Consider the following 17,489-nt stretch of genomic DNA (forward strand, 5'->3'; position numbering starts at 1 on the left):
AGTGTCTGTCGATTTTCTCATAGAGCAAGGATTGATAGCCCAGGACCATATGGCCAGTTCATGCAAGGCTTTCCTTCTCCCCTCAATGTTTACCTTAGTTTATTGCCTTAAAAAAACTAAGACTGCAATGTTTGCTCAGTTGCCACTGAATGCATTATGCACGCTGTAGATAAATTATATATGAGTAACTACTGTATGTATGAAATCTCATGATAGCCGAGGCTTTACATTATAGGTCGCAGCAATGGTTCAGCTTTCCTCCTCTCCCATCATGATACAGGCCGTTAATGTGTTACAAGCCTTGGGGGTTGGGGCCGGAGGTGGATCCATTCCAGGAAGGTCAGCCAGCTAGTAACAGTATATGATGTATTTCCTCAGCTCAGGTAGGAGCATGTGCTTGGGTCTTATCTACTGCTCTATCAACTGCACTAAATCTCGGAAGAACATGAAAAGGCATTAAATAAATCTTCCAGCAAGTATGGCGCTTGTGAACATTTCCTTCCTACAGACCTAAAAGAGAATGAAAACGCAACTAGTATACCTATATATTACAATAAACAATGTTGCAATGAAACCCATACAAAATAAAGTATTGAAAAAGTCAAAAGTACAAATTAAAACTCGAAAAATCTGATCAGATAGGATGATGGTGAACAAGGAAAGATAAATGGAAGGACGTCAGGTGACATGTTAGGGCCACATTACACGGGACGATTATCGTTCAGATTTAAACGATAATCGTTTTGTGTAAGGTTCCATTTATACAGAAAGATTATCTGACAGATTATCTGCCAAAGATTTGAAGCCAAAGCCAGAAACAGACTATAAACAGAGATCAGGTCATAAAGGAAAGCCTGAGATTTTTCCTCTTTTCAAATCCATTTCTGGCTTTGGCTTCAAATCTTTGGTAGATAATCTGTCAGATAATCTGTCTGTGTAAATGGACCCTAATAGCAGGCAACAATTAAACAGCCAATGAGAAATCGTTGATCGTTTGATAGAATCTGAACCTATTTTCGTCATTGATCGTTCTTAAATCGTTCAAACATCCTTCTGTGTAATACCCGTCGTTTGGTCGTTCCCTGGTCTATCAGCTAGGAAAGGACGAGCACAAGAACGACCGTAAGTAACTCTCAACGCCCTGTGTAATAGGGTGAACAATTTAAGATCATTTGTCAAAGTGTTTGAGATCTTTTATCGTTAATCGCTGAAAAATCGTCCCATGTAATACCACTCTTACTTCTCATTTATGGAATTGTATGACTGATCTAAAGTCACATATACAATCCAACACAGTCTACATTATATCACCTGGTCCGGGAGTTTCCAAAAGTACTAAAGTAGAATGAGCAGGAACAATATGAGCTATTCTGTTCTGGTCTGGACTTTACTTTCATAAAGAAACTTAAAGAGAAGGTTCAACCATCAGTATTGTTGGTAATCTCCACCCAATGTTCTTCCTTCAGTGCAGATCCCAGACCAGTTTCCCTCCTACTGACCTACAGTACTTGGTTCCAAAATGGAGCATCCCAGTAATATGACCCTGGTCTTGAGGATACTGCAAACAGTTGTGGTCAGATATAGAGAGGGATTTAGCTCACATCTGGCTCCCCTGGTGACAAGACATGAGTTATCAGCTTATTTTAGAAACATCTGTTGTTAATTTTATGAGTATGACCAACAAAGACATTTGGCAGATATCATGATATTTTAGGTGGTCATATACATTAAGTGTCGGTTATCTAGTAGTGTGTATGGGAATCTGCTATCTCAGCATGCCTGATCCTATATTCCCTTAGGAGAGAACTGGCAAAGGCTTATGCTACTTATTCACATTGGCCAAAGCCATTATTTTGGCAAGACTATATAACCATCTAATGTGTAGATATTGGGGGGGGGGGGATAAGGAATGATCCAATGTTAGGGGAGATAAGGATTGGGCACAAATATTTATATAGTTGTTGCCCAGAGTCCATCTAACAATGTGTGACCAGTCCAGCACTACTATTTCTCAGATTGTTCCAATGTAATGTGAATTGTTTTCGATGCAATCTAACATGAAGCCACAATGCAAACCTTAATCTAATGTCAGGTTGTGATTCGGTAAGTTGCAATTGCAAAATCTTACATGCATGCAACATCATGTTATCCCGTAGCCTACCAATGCATGTGTTGTAACATAAATTAGCATACATGAGTCCATGCATATAAAGTGTACTACTACTCTATTTGACAGGCGTCTTCCTGCAGCTCCCTCTCAGCCCCTGTGACCCTCTTCTACCCTGCCTGCCTAGTTACAGGTTTAAATCTGTTCTTTCTCCGAAATGTTCTGCACTTGTCGATCTGGTTATTACTGTCATTATGTTTGTTCTTGAGGCTGGAACACCTCACCTCACGTGCATTCCCAGTAATAGCAGCATGTTACCTATGCACCCTATTGGAACCCATATTCTTGTACAAGAAAAAAAATCACAGATAAAAAGCTGTGTACGTACGGCTTTAGATCTGCTCCATTACAGACACTTCGCTCGCACCTAGAAAAATGTGATCACACATACGACAACACAATCCCTGGTGGTAAAGAATTCTGGTGATCGTAGAATGTGTTATATACAACATCTCTTTCTAGGCCTTAAAGATACAGAAGACTCCTAATAAGTGTATTCTTCTGTCATATACTGTAACATACCTGGGCCATGTCTATTAAGTTCATTAGACCAAACATATTTTTGTCTATATCCAGGTTTGTTTGTTTTTTTTTTTTTGTTATAAATTCATACAGAATCCATGTTCCCCATGCTGGATTATGGAGGTGTTCTTTCCTTGAGACATTGCAGGGCAGGGGGGTACAGAACTTGCAGTCACACACAGGCCTTCAGGGCTCCCTCAGTCACTTAGAAGGGCACCTATACTATTAATGTCACATGGTAGACATAAGGGCCTGTTACAGATTTTGTGTTGCAGCCCATTGCATTGCCTCTGCATCTAAGGGAGAACACGCTGCCATAGAGAAGGATCATGTCAGGCCGAATTTTTCCTATTCTTTCCTGTTTAGTACCCAGCGTAATGTCACTCTGGGCCCTACTGTTCTCTGCTTAGTGCCCAGAGTAATGTCAGTCAGGGCCCTACTGTTTCCTGCTTAGTGCCCAGGGTCATGTCAGTCCAGCTCCTACTGTTTCCTGCTTAGTGCTCAGAGTAATGTCAGTCAGGGCCCTACTGTTTCCTGCTTAGTGCTCAGAGTAATGTCAGTCCAGGCCCTATTGTTTCCTGCTTAGTGCTCAGGGTCATGTCAGTCAGGGCCCTACTGTTTCCTGCTTAGTGCTCAGAGTAATGTCAGTCAGGGCCCTACTGTTTCCTGCTTAGTGCTCAGAGTAATGTCAGTCCAGGTCCTACTATTTCCTGCTTAGTGCTCAGAGTAATGTCAGTCAGGGCCCTACTGTTTCCTGCTTAGTGCCCAGAGTAATGTCAGTCCAGGCCCTACTGTTTCCTGCTTAGTGCCCAGGGTCATGTCAGTCCAGGCCCTACTGTTTCCTGCTTAGTGCCCAGAGTAATGTCAGTCAGGGCCCTACTGTTTCCTGCTTAGTGCCCAGGATCATGTTAGTCCAGGCCCTACTGTTTCCTGCTTAGTGCCCAGAGTAATGTCAGTCCAGGCCCTACTGTTTCCTGCTTAGTGCCCAGGGTCATGTCAGTCCAGGTCCTACTGTTTCCTGCTTAGTGCTCAGAGTAATGTCAGTCAGGGCCCTACTGTTTCCTGCTTAGTGCTCAGAGTAATGTCAGTCAGGGCCCTACTGTTTCCTGCTTAGTGCTCAGAGTAATGTCAGTCAGGGCCCTACTGTTTCCTGCTTAGTGCTCAGAGTAATGTCAGTCCAGGCCCTACTGTTTCCTGCTTAGTGCCCAGGGTCATGTCAGTCCAGGTCCTACTGTTTCCTGCTTAGTGCCCAGAGTAATGTCAGTCAGGGCCCTACTGTTTCCTGCTTAGTGCCCAGGATCATGTTAGTCCAGGCCCTACTGTTTCCTGCTTAGTGCCCAGAGTAATGTCAGTCCAGGCCCTACTGTTTCCTGCTTAGTGCCCAGGGTCATGTCAGTCCAGGCCCTACTGTTTCCTGCTTAGTGCCCAGAGTAATGTCAGTCCAGGCCCTACTGTTTCCTGCTTAGTGCCCAGGGTCATGTCAGTCCAGGCTCTACTGTTCTCTGCTTAGTGCCTACAGTCATGGCAGTCTGGGCCCTACTGTTCCCTGCTTACTGCCCAGGGTCATGTCAGTCCGGGTTGTACTGCTCCCTGCTTAGTGCCCAGGGTCATGTCAGTCCAGGCTTTACTGTTCTCTGCTTACTGCCCAGGATCATGTCAGTCCGGGCTGTACTGCGCCCTGCTTAGTGCGCGGGTACATGTCAGTCCAGGCCCTACTGTTCCCTGCTTACTGCCCGGGGTCATGTTAGTCTAGGCCCTACTGTTCCCTGTCTAGGCGATAAATCACAAACCAATATATTTCATCAGACATAAAAATCATACATCGAGTGCCGAGACAAATCCCTTAGCACAAAAGATTACACAATTTATCTTTACAGTCCACACCCACATTTCACACATAAGTAATCTGACTGTATCAGTATTACCTAACCTCTAACCAATAAATCCTCAGGCAGTGTAAGCTATAATTTGTTCTATGGGATGACAGAAAGGCTCAATGAGATTGTTACTCTGAAATAAACCATGGAAGGAACAGATCTGAAGAGTAGAACACTATCTGATTGCCTGATGACATAAAATAATACACAATAGCTAAGAAGAAAAGAAAGTACTAGAACCAGCACACCTTGTAATCAAAAAATTATAAATGTTTATTAAAGCACAAAAAAAGACATAAAACATTTAAAAAATAAGAAAAAACGCCTAACTTCACCATTAGTGATGAGCGAATACTGTTCGATCGAATAGATATTTGATCGAATAATAAGGTATTTGATCTATCGAATATTATCGAATAGTTCGCTGAATATTCGATAAATATTCGATAAGCGTTCAAATCCCCCAGCTTCCGGTTTTTTACCTCCAAGTGGTCGAATAGATGTTTTTCAATAATCGAATACTTGTTCCCATTGACTTTAATGGGATCGAATATTCGATCAAATATTCGAATATTTGGGAGATATTCGTACGAATATCGAATATTCGAATATTTCACTATTCGCTTATTACTAATCACCATAATAGGGTCATAGTAAGGCCCTCCCTATGTGTATGGTTTACATAGAATAATACACGGCATACTTGTGTGCTGATCTTAATAAATGTGCCCCCTAGTGTATGGACATAGCCTCCCCTAATGTGACAGAAAACACTTCTAATAAACTTTATGAAATGAGAGGCATGTGAATTTCCAGTATTTTCCTATAGACTTGTATAGGCTTTATATTTCAGCTCCACATAACTCATAGCTTGTATGAAGCCATATGCATGAGCGCTAATGTAAGTCTAGACCCTACAACTCTCCCGGATTCCTTCATTACCAATCCATGGGAAACACGCTAATGCATGTGGATGAGTTTTTAATCTAAGTTTATTTGTCAGTTTCTAAAAGTGGAAGGAGCAGCGCTCTTAATTACACTTGTAGGCTAATTTCAGGAAGCAAACTATAATAACCTGTGGTGGACGCTGTAATCTGATTCTCTTCCCAATGCCAGGATCATTACTGAACTGTTCCCAGCTGTTACAACTAAGGACGCCTGTAAGGAGAGGATAGGGTTCACGAGACTTCCCAGTAAGGCCTGACTGTAACCCAGGCGCATGTTTGTGCCTATTTTATGGTGGCAAATCGTGGCCTGTCTGCCAACCTTGTGATCCTAAATGACAGCGTTATAGGTGCTGCGTATGGTGCTGTAAGATGAGATCGGCCCCATGGTTGTGCTGGGAATTGATGCCGAAATACACCATATTATGCTTGTGCTTTCTTCCAGAAACAGCTTCACCCTTGCCCTATTTTGTGTGTTATTGCAGCTTAGTTCTATTAAAGGGTATAGAGCCAAACTGTAATACCACACATGACCTGAGGACAGGGGGAGCAACTTGATTTAGTTTTAACCTGTAAAAAACACTCAGCCAACAACCACTTCTATCATTGCTGTAAAATATATGCAGTTTTGTTGCACGGTACACCCTACAGTTAGAGAACCAGTTATGTGACTGCATTTTCTCAGCAAATAGAAATCTGTGACTCTGTCTTTTCTTTAAAGGCAATGTCACTATGTTTATGCTGCCTTTATGCTGACAGAGATGCTGAACAGAACAATGTATTACTTATATCATTCTGTCCTAATACTGCAGCACCATTTCCCCCGCCCTCCAGCTGCTGATTGACAGCTGACTGCCTATACACAGCATAGATAACTGCCAATCAGCAGTTGGTGGGCGGAGTTTTCTACTTCTCATGACTATCGTGGACTACTGAGCTTATGCACATAATGTAGAGGACTTCTTATTGTCCATGTTATTTAGAAGGATATCTCTGAATTTTCTACACAGAACAGTGTAAGTGATACATCATTCTGTTCAGCTTCTCTGCCACTAGTTTATGCTATCCTTGTATAGGGTATTCAAAAGGTTATTTTAATAGGATAAATACAAATTAATTTTTATACCTAATGTAGTCTTTTCATCATTGCGCATTGTTAAAAAGAAATTGACTACAGGGTACCAACATATAAGTGGGTTACAAGTACCCTTGTTGTGGGGCAATTCCCTATGCTTAGATAGGGAAGTATAAACCTACTGACAGAGCTTCTTCAAAGTTAACAATTCTCCTCTTGGTTTTATCTGCTGTTGGTAAAGGTGGGGGCAAGCAACATAAACAGAACTACACCTCCTCTAGTGATGTCTAAAGTTTTAAAGTGACCATTTAAGGGGTACCGATTCTCATTGAAGAGATGAAACGATGTATGGAGACCTATTGTCAGCCAATGCTCCATGGGTACAAAAATATGCAAATTAGCTCACCCCCAGGAGAAATATCTCACTCCAAAAGGAAGAGCAGCCCATCTATAATAGCTGGAGTGTTGCCTTAGATGCAATTTTGGGGGACTGATTCTTATTGAAGTGTAGTTGTAGTGTATGAAAAATTACTATTAGGCAATGCTCTGTTAGGAAAATCACAAAGGGAGGAGAAAGACTCTGGATTTATGTACATGGCAGTAGAACACAGTCTGTATACTTTCTGTAATTATGGATAGTATAGGACTAGAGATGAGCGAACCAGGTTCGGGTTCGAGTCGATCCGAACCCGATCGTTTGACATTTGATTAGCTGGGGCTGCAGAACTTGGATAAAGCTCTAAGGTTGTCTGGAAAACATGGATACAGCCAATGACTATATCCATGATTTCCACATAGCCTTAGGGCTTTATCCAAGTTCAGTAGCCACCGCTAATCAAATGCCGAAAGTTCGGGTTCGGATTGATTCGAGTATGCTCCAGGTTCGCTCATCTCTATATAGGACCCATTTTATTCTAGGGGCCAATGCACATGACCATGGCTTCTATGGTCCGTGCCTTTGCCCAGAGCGCGGACTGCAAAATGTCCTTAAAAGTCAGTCCGGCTTTGCAGTCCTTTAGTTCTATTGACTAGATTATACTCATTTCATAAATGTAAGGGCCCTATTACACCAACAGATTATCTGACAGATTTTTTTTAAGCCAAAGCCAGGAATGGATTTGAAAAGAGGAAAAATCTCAGTCTTTCCTTTATTACCTGTTCTCTGTTTATAGTGCCTTCCTGGCTTTGGCTCAAAAAAATCAGTCAGATAATCTGCTGGTGTAATAGGGCCCTAAGTGTTTTTGTACTCTTGCATATATGCTAGGTGACTGGGCAGCGATAGACAACATTTATTAGCTGCCAAAAGGTCTGAAAATGGTTGCAAGATGACAGCTCTGGAGTACCACCGCTGTGAAATACCAACATACTGTGCAAACTAAAGAAAAACAGGACCATGCATGAGATCGAGATGTTTTATTATGGGCACTGAGATGCTTTAATATAAAAAAAAATTAAGGTTTAAACAAAAATAATTTTTCCTTACCAAAAGACAATACTAAAGGAATGACAAGATATTATGCTATATATCAGTGTTCCCCAACCTATGGTACTCCAGCTGTTGCAAAACTTCAACTTCCAGCATGCCCTGACAGCCTTCGGCTGTCAGGGCATGCTGGGAGTTGTAGTTTTGCAACAGCTGTTGACAGATAAAGAGAACTTTCATCTAAACAGGGACAAGGAACCTTCACATTCCAATTGAAGATTTGGCGGGAGGTGGATTTTTTAGCCGCTTTTTATACTTGTGCCTTTGCCTTCATACTGTCGTTCAACTACACTGCCATCTAGAGGCCCAGGGTGCACACTACAGATAAACTGTATTGAAAAAAAAAATGATTTCCTTTGTCCTTCTTGCCTTTTTTAAAAAAAATGTTCTTACAAACACATGGCTAAGGCGGCTATTTTTGTTAATTCGGCAGGCAATTGCAGGCAGGCTTCTTGTCGCTTCGAATCCTATAGCATTTTAGGGAAGAATAAAAAGCCTGTTAAGTAAAGTACAGAGGAGAACGCACACAACAGAAGACACAAAAGGGGATCTGTTTATGTTCTGCGACCCAGCGTGCAATGATTTCCTATTTACAGCCGATGAATAATACGCAGCTGTATGCACGCCGAGCGCTAAGATGTCGTTTTTGGAAAATGCAAGTTGGTATTACCAGGCATGCCTTGCAAAATTATAGTCACTTTTATACTGCGTAACGTTAAATTACACGGCTATTGTGGTTATTCTAGAAGTGTCCGACCCCTGACGTATTTTCACTCCGAAATAGCAGTGTACATGCTGAGCCGCCCACCAATGATAGGAGAGGAGGGAATCCCTGGAAAAGTGGATGAATTACTGAAGATAATGGCCCTTTCATAAGTAGAAAACATTTTGCTGCACGTATTGAGATAGCCGCTGTTCTGGTACAAGTTGTACCAATGTAGATGACTCAGAAAACTGTCTGTGCCAGCTGTTTATAAAAAAGAAACACTGAATTACTATATATAATTTAACAAAATTTAAAAAATGATTTCTGACTATATCTAAGATCAGGTTGACTTACATGTCTAAAAATGTATCACATTTTCCAGGAGTTTTTTGTTCCCTATCAATATGGGATCCTTGGGGGTCCGGAAGTTGTTTGCCAGAACCGTATTGCCCATATATACAGTGAATGGAGCAAGAAGCAGACAGCGCCGTGCATTGAGTAGTGGCCATGATGGGTTACTGCAGATTGGCTCCCATTAAAGTAAATTGGAGCCAAGTTGCAGCAATCAAGCATGGCCACTACACAATGCTTGCCCACTGCGCTGGCTGCTTCTGTGCTCTTCCCAGTGTATGCGGGCGGATGGGCGGGAGTGCAAGAGGCCATAATAAGAAAAGTCCCAGAAAAAAACTTTAATTCAGTGTGGTCGTATTAAACACTGGGACATCTCCAAATTAACCAGTTTTGTCAAGGATTCAGATCCCAATGCTTCACCTAGTATTTCTACCTGGACCCCAGAAACTTTGTCATCTAATACATTTAAGACATAATGCTATACATAATCCTATATGGTTCAGGGGCCTATAGGCCCAGGGAGCTGGCAAGCTTGCACCCAGGGTAGGAGTCAGCAACAGGTGAAGCTGGCAGAAGTTTTTTTTAGGATTTTATAAGTCTTGAGGGACCCATGTAGATCTAATGCTCAAAAATTGGTAAAAGACAAATTTAACTTTTATTCACATCTCAAGTTTCCTTCACCTTTCTGACAGATTTGGATGAATTGATTCCGTTCCTAAAGGGATAGATCAAGGCCTGTAAGGAGCAGCCATGTTCCTGCTCTAGTTCCCTTAACCTGAACTATCTTCCAATAAAGGGTTAAAAGTAACTTGCTGGTAAGGAAGATGATAAGTCATAAAGTTCTTTAGTTTTTCAGACTGCTCATCCTGAAAAGAAAATTGTTATATAACTGTGTTCTTTGACCCGGAGACCTAGAGAATGATGCCCAGGGTTGTGACAATGTATCTAGCGAGCCTCTGGAGCACAACCGCGAATCTCAGGCATCTTAGTACTGGGAATCTTGTACAACCGGTCAAAGGTCTAGATTCCTTGACTGGGTTAAGATTTCAATAAGTCACCTGCTATTGCCAGTTTACCTGGAAGAATCTATAAATCATGTATCATATATCATGTATCCATATTATATAATAATGACATCATAACAATAATGCTAGGGGGGAGGGTAGTTACAAGTGTGTACGATGCTTACATGTTTACCAAACAGCACCTTGGCACCCTCCTCAAGAAGAAACATTATCCTTTGGCCGCTCTCCAGCCCCCCGATTTGTACTGACTAGAGGCAACAACCCAAACAGATGGGTAACTTCCCCTTCCAAGAGGTATTCTGCTTGGCTTACTAAATCCTCAGTCATGTTTTAAGGCTTCTTAAAGTCAAACATTGATTTAAAGAAAAAGCTGTCTCCAAAAGGTGGCACCAGAGAGCAGATTTTCATATCCTTCTATATAGTATACAGCATCTGTATCCTCTTTTCCGCTTTTTATGCAATATATAATTAGAGTCAATATTGTTGATTTATCTGGTAGGCAACGCAAACGACAGTACAGTAGTTTCCAAATCAATACTTGTGTCCACCACCCTAGCCAGCAGCCTTGTGGGTGACCATATTATACCATATTGGATTTTTATATAACATATAGTGGTTATGATATGTCTTTAATTTTCTGCAACAGTCTCTGTTCTTACAATTGCAAACATTGTCAATTTCCATGTCTCTTGCCCCGATTGTTTAAAGGGAACTTGTTATGTTGAAAATTCAATCTGATCTGCCAGCATCACATTATAGAGCAGGAGGAGCTAAGGGTATAGATATATAGCTTTATGGGAAATATTCAATAGAACTTGTGATTTATCAATCTAAATGACTGGTGATTCTGGTCCAGTGGGCGGTCCATACATTAAGACTACTAAACCCACAATTAATCTTTTCCAACAAAACTATATATCAATCTGCTCAGCTCCTCCTGCTCTATAATATGATATATAAATATTGGACCGTGTTTTCATGTTGACAGGTTCCCTTTAAGAATTTCAAAATGACATTTGGAGCTTAAAAGATTCATAACTTATCAACATAAGGAAAATTTAAAGAGCTCCTTGACATTATTTCAGATAGATACAGCCATATAATTTGATGTTCTCATAAGCCTCTTGAGATGTCTTTGAGGAAAGTGTTATCTAAGATAGCTGATATTTCAAGTAGCTCCTTGAGATGTTTATCAGGAAATCAGGACTAAAAAAAAAAAAAAAAAATACAACATTTCGATTTCCAAGACATCCTGGCAAACTGAGGAATAATCTTTCTAATCCTTCTGCTTGTCTCTCTGTCATTGTGTTCTTGTACTTCTCAGAATGTAATGTCTGCACTCTTGGCGCACCTGTCATCTTATTTTTGTAACATGCGCCACCTAGTGGTAATGATAAGTTATATTCACCACCCTTCAATGCATTGCAGAGGATAGCAGTTATGTGTACCCTCTGTACCATAAAAGATGTTAACATGTCACATTGCTTCTGCACAGGTAATATTTTTTAATATGCAATAAAACATGTTCATAGAGCAGAAATAATTTCCTGTGTTGCCGTGAGCCGGCTGTACACTAGATCCCTGCTAATATATTACCATGGTATCAGCCTCCAAACGTAATGAGGTCTTAATTCCACAAGTTCCTTTATTTAACGGCAAAATAATTACTATAATTATGTGTATTGCACCATGTAGCCTGTAATATAATAGACTGGTAGAAGAGATAAAGGGACACACCATGCAGAAGCGGTCACAGCTTACACAGGCACTGTTCACACAATTGTGTCATATAAAGGAGAAAACTGCTGCCAAGCTGTACTGTCCTGCAGTTATCCCCATTATATAGGGATTCGGGCTGGAAGGTTTCTCTGGTATTTTACTGCATATATGATAGATAATAAATAAAGAGAAGAGAAAGATAGGTATTTAGATATGAAATTAACAGTTATGAGATAGATATGGGTTAAATGGATGGATAGCCAGATTACACACACACATAGATGATAGATAGATAGATAGATAGATAGATAGATAGATAGATAGATAGATAGATAGGAGATAGATAGATAGATAGATAGATAGGAGATAGATAGATAGATAGATAGATAGATAGATAGATAGGAGATGGATAGATAGATAGATAGATAGATAGATAGATAGATAGGAGATAGATAGATAGATAGATAGATAGATAGATAGATAGATAGATAGGAGATAGATAGATAGATAGATAGATAGATAGATAGGGGATAGATAGATAGATAGGAGATGGATAGATAGATAGATAGATAGATAGATAGATAGATAGATAGATAGATAGGAGATGGATAGATAGATAGATAGATAGATAGATAGATAGGAGATAGATAGATAGATAGATAGATAGATAGATAGATAGGAGATAGATAGATAGATAGATAGTTAGATAGATAGGAGATAGATAGATAGATAGATAGATAGGAGATAGATAGATAGATAGATAGATAGATAGATAGATAGATAGGAGATGGATAGATAGATAGATAGATAGATAGATAGATAGATAGATAGATAGGAGATAGATAGATAGGAGATGGATGGATAGATAGATAGATAGACAGACAGATAGACAGACAGATAAATAAATAAATAGATAGATAGATAGATAGATAGATAGGAGATAGATAAATAGACAGATAGATAGATAGATAGATAGATAGATAGATAGATAGATAGGAGATAGATTGATATGAGATAGGGTCCATTTACACAGAAAGATTATCTGACAGATTATCTGCCAAAGATTTGAAGCCAAAGCCAGGAATGGATTTGGAAAGAGGAATAATCTCAGGCTTTCCTTTATGACATGATCTCTGTTTATAGTCTGTTCCGGGTTTTGGCTTCAAATCTTTGGCAGATGATCTGTCAGATAATCCTTCTGTGTAAAAGGACCCTAATGGTGCGTTTACACAGGCAGATTTATCTGACAGATTTCTGAAGCCAAAACCAGGAACAGACTATAAACAGAGATCAGGTCATAAAGGAAAGACTGATTCCTCCTCTTTTCAGATCCATTCCTGGTTTTGGCTTCAAGAATCTGTCAGATAAATCTGTCTGTGTAAACGCACCAATAGATAGATAGATGAATAGATAGATGGATAGATAGATAGATAAATAGATAGATAGATAAACAGATAGATAGATAGATAGATATCTGCTTTCTTTTGCATTACCTTCTAGACCAACAGTCCACAGGCCATAATAAAAGCATATATATATATATATATCTTATAGCTACTAAGCTGCAGTCATTGTACAGTAGTGCAGGAGGCTGAAGACTTTCCAGTAATGTACACATTCCCAGCTGCTTGTGGCAATATGGTAACATGTCACGTGTAGGAGAATGCAGCCATACCACATGTCAAAATAGAGATTTACAATGTGTTGAGAATGATGTAAACCTGACATGAGAAGCTCTGGTGCGGCATGCAGCACTACACGTGAAAGCAATGCTACACGTAGGAGGGACCAGGTGCACACGCTAGGTACTTAGGAGAGAAACGCATCTTGCCTCATCCTTGGTACTCCTCAGTACAGAAGGTCCTTGTTTTTCTACCTTATTATATTTTTGCAGGGCACAATCTCTGTACTGTATGTTGCATAATAACTTAAGCACTTGTATTTAGAGTCCTTCGGTTAATTTCCACCAACCATATAGAAGGATTGTGGAAGCTTGTTGCTTTAGTAACAGCCACAGGCATTTAGTATGTATTATGAAACCAATTGTACCGCCAAACACTGCAATATACCTACTGGAGCTGCAGAAAGTCAAGAAAATTCTTCACAGAAGCCAAATGTGCACTCAGCTCTATTCCTGATACATCTGGCCATAGATATAGAATTACAATGAACAGATCTTGCCAATTGTATGGAGTCCACTAATAATTTTACGCCTTTCTTCCTTTTCCCTGAGAAAGGCGGCATCAGGGGGTCTGGTGACCTCTTACCATAGGAATAACATGACTTCTCAGCTGACATGTTAGTAGGAGAAAGATAACTCTGAATTATGTCACCTACTGCATGTCCTCCGCCCCTCTAACATTACCTACAACAGAGGGGTAAGTGGCTGTAGGAAAACACAAGAGAACAAGAACTGGACAGAAATAGCCAGTCCATGATGACACTTGTCAGCAGAGGTTCAGCCAGGTCCCATAGACATTGCCTTGTCAGTACATCCCATCTAATTTTGTGCAATCTGTCGGCAATACTAGATGTCTATGGCCTGCTTAACCTTAAAGGGGTTGTCCAAAACATATCTGCTTTCTTCCAAAAAAAAGCACCAGCTATGTTATTTTGCAATTTAACTCCTTTGAAATGAATGGAGCTTAGCTGTAGTACCATCTACTACCTGCATATAGGTGTGGCGCTGTTTTTTTCCGTAGAGCACAGCCATGTTTTTTTAATTCTACAAACCCCGTTAAAGTTAGATCAGTACCATAATTCTGACCACCACCGCGGTTGCACGACCAAAGATTGCCAATTTTTACAGCTAAGGTGAGTAAATGGGGTCATACCGTATCCCAAAGTATCCATGATTTGTTGCATCTGTTGAGTTGTAGTTGAGGTCACAACATGAGCCTATCCCTGACCTTAGGTGCTACAGCACAATGACTCCAGTGTGACCTAGAGCAGACAAAATTGTCATGTAGTCATATCTGGCACTATAGTAAAAGTAAAGTAAACCTGAAAGACCTCAACTTAAAAAAAGTGCAAAAGTAACAAAGTATTGATCATAAAGGGTGATATTCTGTAATTCCTGCTAGTGAATCACAATAAAAGTCCTTTACCATAAGAGATAACTGAGTATTGTCTACTGTATCTGCCAGTGTACTATGATACCCAATGCACAGAATTATTCATGACTGGGGATATGCTTAAAATTATTGATTGCCAATCGCAAACCTGCAGCCTGTCTCATCTCATCTTCATCTGCAATCTATTGTTCTCTGTTATCTGCCAATCCGGAATAGAGAGGGAATGACTGTGGTATCTATCAATGCCTTACTGATGGAAAGTCCAGTGTAATCCCTGCCCCCATGGTCAATACTTCACCTTACATATCTCCAGTGCAGAGAACCTTAATTTTAATGGATCAATGATATTGGCAACTCTATCCAGACATAGCGGTTATTGTCCCTTTAAGCCTCAAACTGTATCAATTTAATGAATATCTCACTTTAAATGTATATATATATATATATATATATATATATATATATATATATATATATTATATATACAAATATTAGAGCACTGCTATCAAAGTATCCAGACATTTCTGCTTCTACTATACGTATTATAGTAGTTGTCAATTATGACACTTCACAAAGGAGAAGAAAAAAAAGGAAAGAGCAACGACAACACAAATCGGGTCATAGAGCCTTATAGGATGAGGCACAATGTCTCATACAATACACCGTGGGATCATGCCAAGCTGTCACCATGATAAACATTCCTAACACAAGGCTGGCAACGTGGCACACTGAGGCCATAGTACTATCACACCGTAGTAAAAGCTACAAGGCTCAGGCTGTTCCTTTGTCTAGTAAACAGATGTTACTGTAATGCTTCTCCTTTAGGAGATCTAATTCACAACCTATTTATGGTTTAAATAAAAAAAAATATATATAAAGGCGTAACATAAAAATGCATAATAAAATAACATTTATAAAAAAATTCTATTGCAGCTGCGTATTTAAAAGAATACATTTAAAGTAAAAGTCTGGTCAATGCCTATAGTAATGGATAAAGGAAGGAATTCTTTCTTGCAAACAAGATCTCTTGCAAAAATAAAAAATTTGCAAAAAATTGTGAACACCTTGCATGTGTATATAAGGTTAGAGTTTATATTGCAATAATGGATGGATAATTATATTGCAATGATAGATAGATAGATAGATAGATAGATAGATAGATAGATAGATAGATAGATAGATAGATAGGAGATAGATAGATAGATAGATAGATAGATAGATAGATAGATAGATAGATAGATAGATAGGAGATAGATAGATAGATAGGAGATAGATAGATGATAGGAGACAGATAGATAGATAGATAGATAGATAGATAGATAGATAGATAGATAGATAGGAGATAGATAGATAGATAGATAGATAGATAGATAGATAGATAGGAGATAGATAGATGATAGGAGATAGATAGATAGATAGATAGATAGATAGATAGATAGATAGATAGATAGATAGGATAGATAGAATAGTAGTTTATGCATAATAAAATAAAAGTTTACTTGTTGCCATGATCATCCTCTTCCAGGCTCCATTCCTTCTGCTCTTTGCCATTATTCTCATTGATACAAGGTGATCTCAGGGTAGTTAGAACAACCATGATGTCTGTGATGTGACTTAGCTGAGCTGCATGAGATACTGCTCAGCCTCTGGATCCAGGCTCCTTCACATATAAGAAAATCAGAAGCAGCCACCAATACAAGGCTGAACCGTTCTGGTTGGTTAAAAATAGTCACATTATCAGCCTAGATTGCACGATTTCCTTCTTATTAACACAGGCCATGTTATAGATCAGGGGAACAGACATCGGTTTCCTGTTGCTTAGCAACAGCTGAATAGGAACACAGGATGCAGACAACAAAATAGTGGCGAGATAATGTACATCGTGATCAGGCACAGCCAGGGACAATGGAAGCGAGGAGCCGGCACAAAGCCCAGCATGATATAATACAACAGCAAAATAACGGGGGGCAAAATATTGGTCTGGATGCCACAATGGCCCCCGGCGGATATGGGCTGCTGGGATTTATTGCTATAATATGCATCAGACACATAACCGGTGATTTTTAAGCAAGTCATATTTTATGCTGCACATAAAGAGATGTAGCTACCTGGAGATCCTGTATTCTGGACCTGGTGGGCATCATCAACGTCTATGGAGCTGTAGCTTACAATTCATTAGGAGTAGAGATGAGTGAACCTGGAGCATGCTCGAGTCCATCCGAACCCGATCGCTTGGCATTTGATTAGCGGTGGCTGCTGAACTTGGATGAAGCCCTAAGGCTATGTGGAAATCATGGATATAGTCATTGGCTGTATCCATGTTTTCCAGACAACCTTAGAGCTTTATCCAAGTTCAGCAGCCACCGCTAATCAAATACCGAACATTCTTGTTCAGATCGACTCGAACCCGAACCCGGTTCGCTCATCTCTAATTGGGAGGAATTTATAAAAGGTTCTTGGTGTAAACCTTTGCACATTTTGGAGCAGTCGTTTATTTACGCAAATTTTCACGACTTATCCTGTGCTTCACACAAAATGTGAGACCG

The 17,489-nt window shown here is 39.9% G+C and overlaps 1 protein-coding gene across 2 annotated transcripts in view; it reads right to left on the bottom strand.

The window, feature by feature from the left end:
* HUNK (hormonally up-regulated Neu-associated kinase) overlaps positions 1–16,695 on the bottom strand; it is a 67,026-nt gene extending 50,331 nt beyond the window's left edge. Inside the window, exons 1-2 of one of the 2 annotated variants that reach the window (XM_069944504.1) lie at positions 16,443–16,502; positions 14,704–14,812 (exon numbers count right to left, since the gene is read on the bottom strand). Coding sequence is in view for 1 of the 2 variants with exons in the window: in XM_069944503.1 (XP_069800604.1) it covers positions 16,443–16,540 (98 nt within the window). In the remaining variant the exon portion in view is untranslated. Of the gene's footprint in view, positions 1–14,703; positions 14,813–16,442 lie in introns of both variants that reach the window. The other variant, XM_069944503.1, reaches the window with a different exon arrangement.
* Between the last annotated feature and the right edge of the window lie 794 nt (positions 16,696–17,489).

This window comes from Dendropsophus ebraccatus, chromosome 11 (assembly GCF_027789765.1).
Source record: "Dendropsophus ebraccatus isolate aDenEbr1 chromosome 11, aDenEbr1.pat, whole genome shotgun sequence".
NCBI classification, from domain to species: domain Eukaryota; kingdom Metazoa; phylum Chordata; class Amphibia; order Anura; family Hylidae; genus Dendropsophus; species Dendropsophus ebraccatus.